The sequence below is a fragment of the Cephus cinctus genome, unplaced genomic scaffold (genome assembly GCF_000341935.2).
Source record: "Cephus cinctus unplaced genomic scaffold, Ccin1 Ccin1_scaffold0215, whole genome shotgun sequence".
NCBI lineage: Eukaryota > Metazoa > Arthropoda > Insecta > Hymenoptera > Cephidae > Cephus > Cephus cinctus.
Window position 1 is genome coordinate 2,013,741 of NW_014332933.1, and position 14,210 is coordinate 2,027,950.

Consider the following 14,210-nt stretch of genomic DNA (forward strand, 5'->3'; position numbering starts at 1 on the left):
TCCAAATAATCTGCAGTCTCTTTATTATCTTACGAACAAAAATAAGCTGCGTTTTTTTTTTCACAAGGTATAAAGGTATATCTCAAGAATTCAAGAGTAGGTATAAAATTATTGATAAATAGGAAAAAAGTATACATTGTACCTTGTTCTATTCGACAATAAAGAATTGCATTACGTTGATGCACCCAGGTAAACTTCCCATGTCAAATTAGCTCACAGAGAGATGAGCGAGTTCACATGAGTCGATAAGTTCACATATGGTGAAATTAGTGATTCTCGTACACTCACCTTTGCTCCCCTATTGGGCCCAGGTATGTACAGCATAGGTAGTACGATGCTCTGTTATGTGATATGGACTGGGACCATATGCCACGATTTTCCCATACGCACCCCCGTTAAATCGTATCGATGTATTCGACGATTGCAACAGGTCGTCCAGTTAGAAATTCGACCAAATGTCAGGGTGTCAATGCCAGATCGCGACAAGCGTTTCGATCCATCCTGAATATGATAGTAATAATTGTACAGGCCTTGGAATAAATGGGGAAAAGGGTTAAACGAGGAAAAAAATAAATGCAATTACAATCGCGACACCTTGCACCGTTGAAAAGCAGAGCAGAGCCAAAAGCAGGTGAGGTGGATGAATTTGCATTCGCAAAGGCAAATCTGCCAGGAGGAAGCAGGACACTGACAGAGTCAGTACGAAGTGAGGCTTATCCTCCATTACGCGGGACTCGGCGGGCCCCCCCGTTCGGCTTCGGGGCCTTATTTTCAATTCCGGGCTTGACGGGATGGGATCCCATAGTACTTGACTAGCCAACCGTATGATAGCCATGGGATTACTGCGACTTGTCGGCCCCTGCTCCAATGATCCCAATGGAGGCGCTTCCTTACAAAAATGTCAACCTAATTTCGCAAGATCTTCCCTCCCGATTGGTCATGACAAAGACGTTGCCTGGCCCTGCTTAACGGCAACTTTACTCCTGGTTGAACGAAGGGCGCTAAACGCGAGATCCTCGCCCTGGTACATTCTTACAGATTTATTCAAACAGCTCTACCTCGAGGATCGCCTCTAAGTCGTTCCTGTGGCTCGAAAAAAAAAAATTCAATAAAAATCAAAATCTACTCAAAATTGATTTCTCACTTTTTGACCTGCATATAGTTTTCGTATGATCTACAAACAGTTGGTAAGAACGGAGAAAAAAATCTGAACAGACTTCACACAGGACCCTGGTCCTTGCTACGGTGTTGGGATACTGCAAGAGGGGAAGAAAGAAATGCTCGATGTGGCAGCTTATGCTGTGCTTTAGTGAGGACTAGCCTTTTCGGAACCTCATTAAATGCAATACCAGTAAAACAAGGCGCAAACAGTGAATGGCTGCTGTGGGATTACCAGCCGGTCCACCTAAACGGCCCGTAGATGTTAGGCAAGATAGCGGCGACATAAGAGACGGCTACCTGAATTTTCAGTTTTTGGATTTAGACTCCTCAAAGCTAAGCACGAGCCTCGAGGCTTACTTATGTACCGAACCGGTCCGAGCCGTACCGAAGCTTCGAACGTACAGTACCGAAGCAAACTGGACCACCCGTTGACCCGTTACTTATATAACGCCGTCTGGATGATGCTCATCCAAAATCCGAATTAGCGACAATTTCGTGACACGATTAGGCCCAAGCTCGTACTAAACTAGCTTTCTCAGTACTTAGAACTGACCCTATTATCAGCGTCCTGTTCACAATTCTAAACTACGCTATGCCATTAAGCATAACCATTGTCTGTACAGACAGTCTAGAAATTCTGAAAGAACAACCGATTGGACAGCTGCCCGGTATGGTTGACCATATAATAATTGACCCCAAGGAATCCAACGATTGATCCTAATCCCCTGTTTCGCACTGTTCGATCGACGTGTTTGTAAATAAATATTGTTATTTACTAATTCGAGGCAATCAAAGTGTCTCTTTAATATAAATTGCAAAATTTTTCAATAAATTACATCCGTATATTTTCGTCAGAATTTTGTCTCCTGGTTTCATCGATTTCTCTGGTGCGTCTCCATCCCCTAAATTTTGTCACCCTAAAACAACATTGCCATATTGTATGAAATAGTTGGTACGTATGGTCCACAACGGTGCGGCTAGGTATACGTATTATCGAGTGTTACCATTCCAGATCTTGTGGTACCCTCGTGCTAGACAATTGTATTTTGATTCCGGTCCTATTACAACCGTTTAGCTGCATTTGCCTTCTTGACAAAGCGACTCGGATCTCTTATGCGCCCCGAGCGAAGTTCCTCCTGAATGCAGCGACCGTGCTGGAAGCTTTTGTGCATGGATTTTTCGGACAGTTACGTGGATAATCTCGCCGACATATTGCGCCAAAGCCAAACTAGTACGCTCTGTTGAGCATTTCTTGGAGGAGCCAAATAGTCGAGTTCTCTTACTAGCATATATATATATGGTCACGAGAGAAAATATCTTTCTGAGAATAATGGAACATCTCTACCAGATACTAACCTTCAATTCGAATGGTTGGCTTATTTCCTATGGAAAAAATCGCTATTATGTTCCATTTGTAATGCCCTGAGTGTCTCGCATTAAATAGCCATGAAATTTCAGAATTTTTATTCTCCCTAAAAAAGATGAATGAAAAATCTCCAAAAAATATTGAAAAAAAAAAAACATTTTTTTTTCACGATTCACTCAAAAAATTGAATTCGCTTCGTACAAATTTTGAGGGAGATTTCTCATAGTAGCGAAAATCCTTATTGAGATCTCAGTGCGCGCGATGAGACTACAATTGATGAAAATAAATAAAAATAATTTTTAATTTTCGAAAGTTTGTTCGCATAACTCGTCCGAAAAACATGAATCCGTGCGTGTACAGGTATTTACAAGAAGATGGATGCTGACGCTTCACGAGGGTGAAATTTTGGTAGCGAAGATGTTTACACGCGTTTCGATACACTACTCTTGCTGATTAAGCCCTCGCATCACCCCAAGTTGACAGAGTTCGTAAAGGATTGTTCAGTCGAGGCATCGTCAAGCGATCACAGACAACAGATAATTCAAAATCAAGTCAGAGAGTTAGACGCGAACATCTGCCTGACCGAATATTGCTGTACGGCTTTGTGTTTATCCACCTCCGTATTCTATTCAGTAAAGAATAAGCAGCCAGCCCTGCCGATCATAGAAATCTACCTGAATGAATTTTTACGCATCTACGCATCAACGAATTCCAACAGCGATTTTCAGTGCTTGTAACCGCAGTGAGATAATTTACAAACGTCATGATAAACAAGCCCAGCAAAAACGTGAGTTAGAAAAATTTTACCTCATATGGAAAAAAAAAACATTTAAATGTATAACCGTTCGAACAAGGATGGTCGGGTAAAAAATTGTTGTATTGGGTGAAGTACTTTAATGACTGAAGTTGACGAGAGTATTTAGCGCATGGATAAGGGCAAGTGATAGTTTCGTAATAGATATGCAATTGCGCACCCTTGATTCTATCGTGAGGGCATAAGGGCAATTCATTAGGTAAATCTGTACAAAGCGTCAGTCGTATTAGCCCCAGTGGTGACAGTAACGCACAATGAGAGACTCCGGATAATGGAGGGTGACGGTGGCTTCGTTTTTACCAGATCCTGCTGGCCCTATGAATGAGGTAGCGAGCTGCGTAGTTCTCGCGTTCAACCCCTCGACGAGGGAAGTCCTGCCTATCCAAAAGGACCGCCCTTGCCGAGGGTAGGGAAACTCTCGGCCAATCGGATGCGGAGTTGCCCTCAAAACGGGCACCGACCAAACCATCAAAAAGTCTCGACTACGATGACTGTCAGTCACAATTCATTGAAGAGTTAGCAGAGGAGCATTAGGACTTTTGCCCGTGAGCCACGACACATTGACGGCAGGTGCCAATTGACAGTTTGAGTCTTTTTCGACTTCATTTGGGTGTTACTTAATAGTACAGTGACAGTGAAGACTGTTTTGGACCTCCAAGGGTTGATTGGGACAACCATGCAAAGCCAGGAAACACAGTTGGGACACATCCCAGTGTCGCAGCCTAAAATGCAAGCGTCCTCGAGTAAGTAAGAAATTAAAAAAAAAATAAAATAACTTTATATGAAATTAACAAAAAAAATGTTGGTTCTTCATCTTGCGTATTTTTTCACAAGTTTTTATGCCCTTTCTACGTACTGACGCTTACTGATAACGAAACTAGTAGACTTTTGAAAAGTTTTCTAAGACCATGGAAAAGCGTTAAAATTGTTATTTGCGCGGATAGACCCCCATGAATATTTTTATACTTTCTATTTTTAAGCCTCTCTAAGCCTTAAAAATTTGTAGAACGGGTTAAAACCTTTTTAGCAAAAAGGTCCTTCGACTTAAATCTTACCCAGCGAATCTTGTCCCGGTCGTGTATTTTCGTTTGATTTTTTAAAAATTTTATTATCAATTTCACTATTTTTCATTTAAGGAATTTCCTTAAGTAACTATAACTACTTGTGGTTCGATTTCATAGTACCTGTGAACTATGTAGATACGCGAAGTTCTACCATCTTTTTTTGTACCTACAACGAACCAGAATACATTTTCATACTGGGTTAAATTGCACTCGCCCTATACAAACAATACACCATTATTTCCCAGTCATATTAATGGCACTTGCCTTATCCCTCATTTTTGTTGTATCATAAAAATTATATGTACATTATGTATACAGAAACCTTAAGGAATACAGAGATAACGGCAAAGTTGATTATTACAGCTGACAGTCAATAAAAAGGAAATCGTGTTTTTAGCTGCAATCATTAACGCAAAACCACAGTCATAAAATCCTCACAATTTCAAAATATTCTCCGACTCTTAATGTGACTGAAAAAATATATATAATTGACATGGGTCATATTCCAGTGCGGCGTACAGTACCAATCAAGTCTATTACAATATTGCAATTTAATGTAAAATGAGGTATTTTCGAAAATTTCATTACATCCTAGGTATATAGATATTGACAAAAGGCGGCACAAAAAAGTGGTTCCCTATAACTTCAAAGTCGGTCGGCACTGAGTGATTTCATCTCGTGTGAAATGAATAGCATGTGGCATTTAAAATTGTCTGTTCGTACATTTAAAGGATTCACCCCCCAATGACGTATTCGTCCATGAGAAAATAACGCCAGATGCACAAAAAAACACAATATGGGAAGAATCACCGTGTAGGAGTATATAACAGGTTGTCACGGTCGGTTTATTCTGTTAGGTCATCTGGTGAAAAATCACTAGAATTCACAGTCGAGTGGCTCCCTGAGATTTGGAAAATAATTTTTTTCAAAATCCGTCTTCGTATCGCGATACAAGCAATTGAAATTGGATTAACTTTTTAGCTACCGAACGCCACTACAGTGGATTTTCGTGAATATAAAAAAAAATGAATAAAAAAAATTTACAGTTTCTGCCGCATAAAAAAGTCGTAGCTAAAAGGTTAAAGCGATATAAAAAAAAAAAGTAAAATTTGAAAATATTCCCGCAAATGAACATATGCCCAAATACAGCCAACGTCATAACCGTTAAAGACTCGCCTTAGGATATTTTTCATTAATTTTTCTAAATCCCCGCGCATAATGAGCCTATCAGTTGAAATAACAAAAAAATAGGGCAGGGTGGGTAAGAGGGGGAGGAATGGATAGCGGCTTATTGTCGGTGTAGTAGAATCAAGGGGCTGGCCTCTTCCTCTCTCTCTCCGAACTCCCTGCAGGCATGAAAAACTACCCCCTGCGATACAAGCAGATGACGCCGCGATCCCCCCAGCTATCATAGAAATGTAGAAATATCTACCTTTTACAGCACATGTCACGAAATTCCCATGCTCGAATAGGCCATTGCTCATCGCACCTGATAGTCCGTGAAATGCCGTTATAATTCCACGCGCAACTCTTGATGAGGAATAAACGAGCTAAAAAGCGGAAACGAAGCACATACGATACCGTACCATTAACCATATACCCCAAACACGATAATTCATCTCTCTGTATCTATATGTAATAAAAAAATGAAATTATCCATTAAAAAGAAAATATTGTAATTTTTAATTTTTTTTTTTTTTTTTCAAAAATCCGCACTTTACATATGCAGGTAATATCCAAGTGCGTATTACGTACAAAGGCAGTTTGCAATGTACACGCGTGAATCACTTCCGGTTACGGGGAGTCTCTAACCACCGTTAAACTGTCTCACATGGAGAATTGCTCGCTCATACGTGTTTAACGTCACGTAGATAAAACGCACGATTGAGAATCGTCATTGGGACTTAATGTCAGTATTTTGCTATCCGAGCGTGTGAGTGTGTGTAACGGTTTCGAATTCTCGCGGTGAAGAGGGTAGGCAAGTTGTCTGTTAAAAAAATAATTTTAATGTTTAACGCACGGGTAAGACCACGAGTAAAACACAGAGTTTATGTCTCCCCGCGATGATGAAAAATTCACGGGGTGTAAGTTTTTATAACACGGTGCGAGGTCGAAGCGCAGTTCGCTTTTGCGATGAACGAAATGCAAGTTTTATGGAGGTAGTTGGCCAATGCCAAGGCATTGCGTGATTCTGATGGTAGACGACTACCGAGTCTTTCCCCGATGGCTACAAGTTTCCCTCGTCGGGAAATATAACTCGTGGTACAAGGGCGAAATAATCTACCCTGTTATTCGCCTCCCGCTACCTCCAGGCGCACCTTCGATTATTCTATGTGCACCGTGAACTACCCTATTTGCAAAGATACGTGCGAGCGTGTACATTAAATATGGAAAAAGTAACGTTGAACCTTACATGGAAAAAATTTCTATATCAATCGCCTATATATATATGAATATATCAGTTTGACGTAATTCGATACACCCTTATTCCTAGTTGTCGTCTTATCCATGGGCGATATTGATTACGAATTCAACAGGTTGTCGTAAGATATCCGTGCAAGTGATTCCTGCTGGGGATGATATTGAAAGTACGTGTAGATATAGATGTATATCATCAAAGTAATTGATTATTGACATTATCGCGAAGAGGGTATAGATCGATTGTGCATTATCCATGGATGTGAAATTTTCGAAAAGCTTAAGCCGTTTGGAAAGATCGAAAAGTCTTGGAAAAAAAAAATTGTCCTTTAGTCGCAAATATAAATGGCGTTATTGTACACGGTATGTAGTATAAAGAAATTTCGTGGACGATTTTACTAAGAAAAGAGGTATTTTGGGTGGAAAGTCCATTTATGAGGAAAAACATGTATTTGTGAATGAGCGTGTAGGATGAATGGATCGATTTGTCGCCAAGTTAGTAACCATACCTGTACCTTGTGTCAACCTCTGGGGGCCCTATAGTACGTATAGCTTTATAATAGGGCCCAACTCCTTGTCACGAGCTCCGCCCCCGCCATTGAAACGAAGGCAGTAGATGAAACCGTGAATGGGTCTGAATAGACCGGATGTGGCTGCTGCATTCAGGATCCAAGTGAGCAACCAGAAACACGACACTTCATCGTATCGCAATCTCCCAATCAACTGTTTTTTTCTCTCTTTCTTCTTGTGTGCCCATTTGCACGGAGGTTAAACGCTTTCGAAGTACCTTTTGACAGCGGCGTTGAAAAGTCCCTAGATCTAGTGATTTCACCATGCAAATTCATTTCTACGATGACAATAAGTAAATTTACTAAGATTTCTCTTATTTTCATTTCAGGTCGCATACTGTACGACATACCGTGTAAAGTCTGCAGAGATCACTCGTCCGGCAAGCATTACGGAATTTTTGCGTGCGACGGCTGCGCGGGATTTTTCAAAAGGTCAATTCGTCGAAATCGTCAGTACGTCTGCAAGGCAAAATCCGAGGGCGGATGCATGGTCGATAAGACGCATCGAAATCAATGTCGAGCGTGTCGATTGGCAAAGTGCCTGCAAGCGGGCATGAACAAAGATGGTGAGGATCGATATTGTTGTAAAAAAAAAAAAAAAAAAACAATTGAATCTATTTTCATAATAAAAAAAGTCTCTTTAATATCAGCGGTACAGCATGAACGAGGACCACGTAATTCGACACTGCGAAGGCAGATGGCTCTCTATTTCAAAGAACCCGAAATGATGTCCAACGTAGTGCAAACGCCAGCAGGAGCTCTCGATCTTGCGCTACCAAAGCCACCATCGGAACCCAGAGTCTCTGTTCCCGGACCAGTACCTCATCATCCGCTTCCTCATCCGATCTTTTGCAACAGCATGACTATACCAAAGGTTGGCAATATTAATTTTTATTATTATCCCACTGTTGTCTTACGTCTGAACCGTTCTCAAATTGTCGTTTTTTTTTTCTTCCTCAGATTCCAGTCAGTGCAGCAGGCTTACCAACAATGCCAATTATCCCGACAATCACAGCAGAGTCCGTTTGCGAGCAAGCCGCAAGGCTTCTGTTCCTGAACGTACGTTGGGCCAGAGATTTGGCAGCAGGTACAGGCCTCACCATAGAGGATCAACTGACGCTCCTGGAGGCATCCTGGAGAGAATTGTTCCTCTTGGCAGCCGCTCAGATGTTACCTAGTCTTGATCCGACGCCGCTTCTTCCACCGGGACCTCAGAGTCTTGGTCTAGCCGTGGAAGTCAGCCGATTTCGTGATACGCTCACTGGATTCCATGCGATGAATCTGGATCCCCATGAGTTCGCATGTATACGGGCCATAGTCCTGTTCAAAGCTGGATTGGACAGCGAACCGGCACCCAGTAGCAGCAGCAGCAATGGCTCCGCCTCCCCTAACGCTGGAAGTCGCTTGAGGGATGCAGCTTCTGTCGCGAGACTTCGTGACGGCGCTCAGCTTGCTCTGGGTCAAAGATTGAGTGGTGCTTCCTTCGGGGCATTGAGATTTGGAAAATTGTTATTACTTTTGCCTACCTTGAGATCAGTCTCTACACACGCCATTGAGGAACTCTTCTTCAGAAGAACCATCGGCGCCATTCCCATCGAGAGGATAATATGCGACATGTATAAAACGGCTTAAGCTTCTTTGTCTTTTCTGCATTCGCGTTTTCCTTTTTTTAATGCATTTTTTTTTAATGCTTTAGAAATACTTGACATAGCCCACTTTCTCATGCGTGTCTTATACTTTTTAAACTTTGACCCAAGGCTCACGGACCTCAGACTAACGTTTACGGATTACTATATAAAATAGAAGAAGGTAACTGTGATGAACGAGTGTCACGCTGATATCATAAAAGACATTTTGCGAGTTCGTTGAACGGGCGTAAAAAAAAAGAAATATTTTTCTATTAATATATTTAACAAGAGAGACGATGCACGAGGTGCGACAAGATGCAATAACCCTGCAACTGCCTCTACGCGTAAACTAGAAATGTCATCGGCATTTATTATTAGACCTTGTACAGTTGTAAATAGTATCTAGAGAGAAATATATTAATATGCACAGAATCGATCGATATAGGTAGTATAGGTAGATATATATATATATATTAAAACAACTTTAAGTGTACAAAAAGAGGACACGCGCCATGCGCGTTAATATACCAGTCTACACTGTAGATAAAGCTTTAAATAGTGTAAAATAAAATGTTAATCAAGTGGCACAATTACACGCGAAAACAAGCGCCTTGTTTTCATAATTAATTTTTGACATTTATTATTCTTCAATATCCACCTTCTAGCCCTCTCGCTAAACTGTCGATCTTCGATCTCCCAGCTACTTCCTCCGTGAGGAGGAATCCGAAGGAACGTAGACTGCCGAGATTTTACCTGCAGCTCAAGACAACAATGCAACTCGTTTCATGGGCATTTCACGGTGATTTGAGTTGAAATCGCAGTACAAAGGGACATCAGCGCCGAACTCCACAGGACTGTCAGTACGTTTAAGAGTATTTTTGGTTTGGTAGTAGGGCAACATGTAATCACCAGGGTGGGTAAATAATCGCCTTCAAAGGTTCATAAGAACCATTGGAAATATTTTACTTTGAAGTTTTGGCTACACTGCCACGTTACTTGTGCGTCTTTGTTAAAAATTTTATGGTTCACCCTTAAAGATCAGCCCTGTTATTCCTAGCGATGATCCTTGTGACAGTTTCCGAAAGAAAATATTTTTTTTTTCATATTTTAATTAATAAATTATACAAATAAAAACGTTGCAACGGTAACCCGAATCTTTGTAAAATTATTTATCGACGAGGAGGAACTTTACGAGGATTCTCATGAAATTTCTTCGTTCGGGCCCCACGGAGGTGATGCGGGACCCCAAAACGGCATCTCGAATCTCAACACTTCGTTACAAGTGACTCTCGTACATCGCATGAGCGAACACTGAAATGTTACCACTTATTCCCACTAGGGAAATGCTCCCTATGAATTTTTGTTTGCACCCCTTGTGTATTCCGGTAAGTGGAGGGTGTATCGTGTTTTTGTCATAAGCGATAGTAACGTTTAGAGTCCCACAGGACATTCTCTTATTTTCCATTACTTTCACAGATTGTCTGGAAAGTTTGCACGATCCGTCATAAAAGTATAGGTTAGGTACGTCAGCGACGTTCTTGTCGAGTATAGCGTATAGGTTGGCTAGAAAAATGGTAAGACCGAAAGGCGGCAGTGTCAGGGGGTCCCGACTGACCGCTAAAGCTTTACGCCGCATTGTGGATTTACCATTGGGGTATTATGCACTGACAAATTACTCAGGTAAACAGTCCGCCCAGAGCCACGGTGAAAGAAGCTGCGAGACTCGGCAGCAAAAGACATGCGCAGCATCGAGAAAGACGCTTTTTAAAAATTGTAAACAATAATACCACCCTCCGGTCAGACTGAAAAATAAAATTTCACACTCGAAATGAAAATTCCATTTTACAAATTTTCCTACAAGAAAACGAGTAACTTAATCGTGATGGAAATTATATATACATATATAGGTACGAGGTATCCCAGAGTAATTAGCTCCTCGATTTAATGATTCTCTGAAGTAGCCGTATGTTACGAATTTGCCATGTTGTACGTCCCCCTGCGCAATACTCGTAAAGAAGAGGTAGCAATGCTCTTAGCAAGTAATACTGTTGCGTTTCCGGACGAGTGAATAATAATCCGAAGCGAAATTGTCGAGTCCGTGATATCCCCACGAGCGAGAGAGAGAGAGAGGGAGCGAGTCAGCCATTGTCATATCGGAAGCATTATTCGCAGCCGGAGAATTCCTCCGGTTAAAATAAAAGAGTTGAAACGCGAAAGCCCACGTACGTATACAGAGCCACTAAGCCGACAAGTGGTTCCCACCGGGCGAAACTCCGCACCTTGCCAACACGAAATGCAAGCAGCATTGGCCGAGTGGTGGTAGCACGCGGTGAGTACCCCACGGGTACAAGAAAACAAAACATAGAAAAAGAGAAATGCTACAGGGAGTAACAGTAACAAAAAGTCTATCGATGCCGTTTTACAATGGCTCCAATGTAATTGCGTCTACTTAACAATGGGTCCTCGAATGCGTGTTACGTCGATCCGACGCCCCGATTTCTCGACGCCGATCGCCGAGACCGACCGACGTCGTCCATCGTCACGAGGACTCTTTGGGTACTGGCTATTGTGCCTTTTGTTTCGAGGTAACAAAATAGAAAAAGTCCTACATACGCCGCCCGTATTGTAGTCAATTAGCGACTGCAGAATGTGGCTGGGTGGTCGAGGACCGTTTTATGTCCTAAAAGTCTATAATTCGTGGCAACTTCAATAATTATCAGGAACACACGCTATAGTCGGAAATACGGTTATTTATGGATCTTGCCACTTTTTTCCCTCAATATTTGCAATATTTATTCCACGGTATTTTTGGTGTCTCCGATGAAATTGTGACAAATTGAAAATATTTATCGTATCTTTTTAACGGGACGCCTTATGCGTGCCAGCCTCGGCACCGCGAGGGTTGTTCCACATAGATATTACGTGCTTGAAAATTGATTTGAAAATATTTCGCATATTTCGCAAGTGAAAAGTATGATGGACGAGGGAAGGAGAGGTGTGGCGAGATGGAGCATCTGACTCCTAAAAAATTTAAACTCAAAAAATGAATTTGAACTCAAAAACTATTATTTTTATTTATAATTTATTTTTTACCCAAATATATCAAAATTGGTAATCGAGCATGGTTTTTCTAAAAAAAATGCACAGGCACGTAAACCGAAGGCAGTATTGAAAATTATAAATAACGTGTCTCTACAAGGGTATAGGTAGCCGCTCGAGTAAGTCATGTCGAGGAGGAAACGAGTCCGCAACCCCTACCCGCGATGAATGAATATTTGCACGTGCGACGCGTCTCGTGTCAGGAATTTAATAAAGCAAAGTTGAAGCCGAGACTGAGGTGGGCGAATATCTGCTACGGTTTTAAGAGGAATACGCTAAACGATAGTAGGCACTCACTCGTCCCCTTGGCAGCCAGCACGGGGTGCTTTCGAGTTCCAGCCGCACTCCCGTAAAATGCCCCCATTGTTGCGTCCCGTTGATGCATCCATTATGTCTACGTTGATGGGAACAGATTATGTTGGTCGCTGTCATTGAAGGGCTCATCACCGCCATGACACTGATGCCCGTAGGGGTGAATCAAGGCTCGCTTATTGTCCGAATAAATTATCGCAAATCGTACCCACCCCAAAATCAAATATCACGAGTAGGGGTACCCACGGTGCATTTACATTAGGACGCCATAACGGTTCTGAGAAATGTCAAAAAAAATGTATTCCTTATTTTTTTTTTTTTTTCAATTTTCTAATCAACCTTGATCTTGTCCAATTCAAAGTACAAGTATATAGGTAAACTATCGACAGAGGTCATCTTGGGGATGATGCTAGCACACCCTTATCTCGGTTACGGGGTCGAAGGATTATTAGGCCCGACACTCGGATGCCGTTCGACTTAACGAAGCATGAGGTACCTAAGAAATTTACTCGGTTAACAGGTTTCACGTTAACAGCTCGGAAACGTGCGCAACCTCAGCTACGCAGGGGGTCAGCCAAGAGTTCAACCTGACGCCGTAGAGCCTAGAGGTAGCTAAGAACACCCTTCCGCCATTATCTTAGCATTATCCTTAGAAAGGAAACTCGATCGGAGGTGTCGATCAATCCGGATTTACAGATTTCTTCTTTCGGTATTAGGCTCCGACCAAATTTTCTTGAACAAGACAATACCGATGGCGACTGAGAAGATACTCTTTTACGGGCTAACAATGTCCTGAGAAGGTAAGGATAATCGAGCTTCCTACTAATCTGTTTCCCGATAATGCTGACTTTAATTGTTATAATTGCCTGGCCCAGGTATACCTGCTGCGCCATCTTAGGTCTGTGCACCTGTTCGTTTTCGCTTCTGCTTCCTAATATCATGAAAATTAGAGAAGAATTTAGGTTAAATTATTATCCCTACTATAACCTGATAATATTCATTATCTAAAAGGATAGAGAGATTCGTGATCTGCCAAGACCAATTGGTAATATCTTGGTACAAATTTACATACTTTTGTGGAAGAACCTCAGGGATCTGGTGTTACCTTTTTTTCAAGGCTTGCCAAGGGTTGCGGAAAAAGGTAAGAAGTTGAATTTGTTGTTTGAACGATATACGTTCCAGTGTACCTTCCCTCTATGGACTTAAAGGACCACATACGCCTCTAGGATGGGAAACGGGTCTCTTACAATGGCTGACTTCGTAAGGCAAAAATCAGAAAGTTAGGGAGCCCCGTTCATCTCGGGGAATAGTGGGGACGCTCATAGAGTGATTCCCAAGGGATGCGCAGCTGTCATGCTACGCGCACCGATTGGCTGGTCGTGCGTGTCGGCCATGCTGGATTTTTCCGGTCTGGCTTCTTTTTACAATGGCATCGTGCGCCTCTAAAGGGTCAAACGTTTTCTGCGAGCCGGTTCGTTGCGTGCAAACGTTTGTGGGTGCGAAATCAGCCATTCGACCGGTTTCTCGACTTATAATGAGACACCATTACGGTTTCGACTCTTTTTCTCAATTTATGAACGCACTACTTTTACCAGAGCGCGATTAACTAACCTAAGATCTGAAAAACCGTAAAAATAATGGACGCTCAGTAGTGCCTTGTATATTTCGTACACCATATATATATACATGTGGCACAGTAAATATGTTTTGGATGTTATTGAAATAAATCCCGTCATATTGTCCTTAATACCATGCATGCGGCTAGTGGTTTACAAACGA

At 41.8% G+C, this 14,210-nt stretch overlaps 1 protein-coding gene across 1 annotated transcript; it reads left to right on the plus strand.

Annotated features, from left to right (window-relative positions):
* Window positions 1-3,871: 3,871 nt before the first annotated feature.
* On the plus strand, window positions 3,872-9,545 carry LOC107265103 (nuclear receptor subfamily 2 group E member 1). The gene is made up of 4 exons (XM_015734154.2): window positions 3,872-4,084; window positions 7,722-7,958; window positions 8,043-8,266; window positions 8,353-9,545. Exons 1-4 carry the CDS (start codon window positions 4,018-4,020, stop codon window positions 9,022-9,024), a joined length of 1,200 nt encoding a protein of 399 aa, XP_015589640.1. The 5' UTR covers window positions 3,872-4,017; the 3' UTR covers window positions 9,025-9,545.
* The last annotated feature ends 4,665 nt before the right edge of the window (window positions 9,546-14,210 follow it).

What these genes read in the sequence shown, in the direction of transcription:
- LOC107265103 (XM_015734154.2), top strand. Translation starts at nt 4,018, where the DNA reads ATGCAAAGCCAGGAAACACAGTTGGGACACATCCCAGTGTCGCAGCCT. An exon ending in AGCGGGCATGAACAAAGATG is followed by an intron (nt 7,959 to 8,042) that starts GTGAGGATCGAT and finishes CTTTAATATCAG; the next exon opens with CGGTACAGCATGAACGAGGA. An exon ending in ACAGCATGACTATACCAAAG is followed by an intron (nt 8,267 to 8,352) that starts GTTGGCAATATT and finishes TTTCTTCCTCAG; the next exon opens with ATTCCAGTCAGTGCAGCAGG.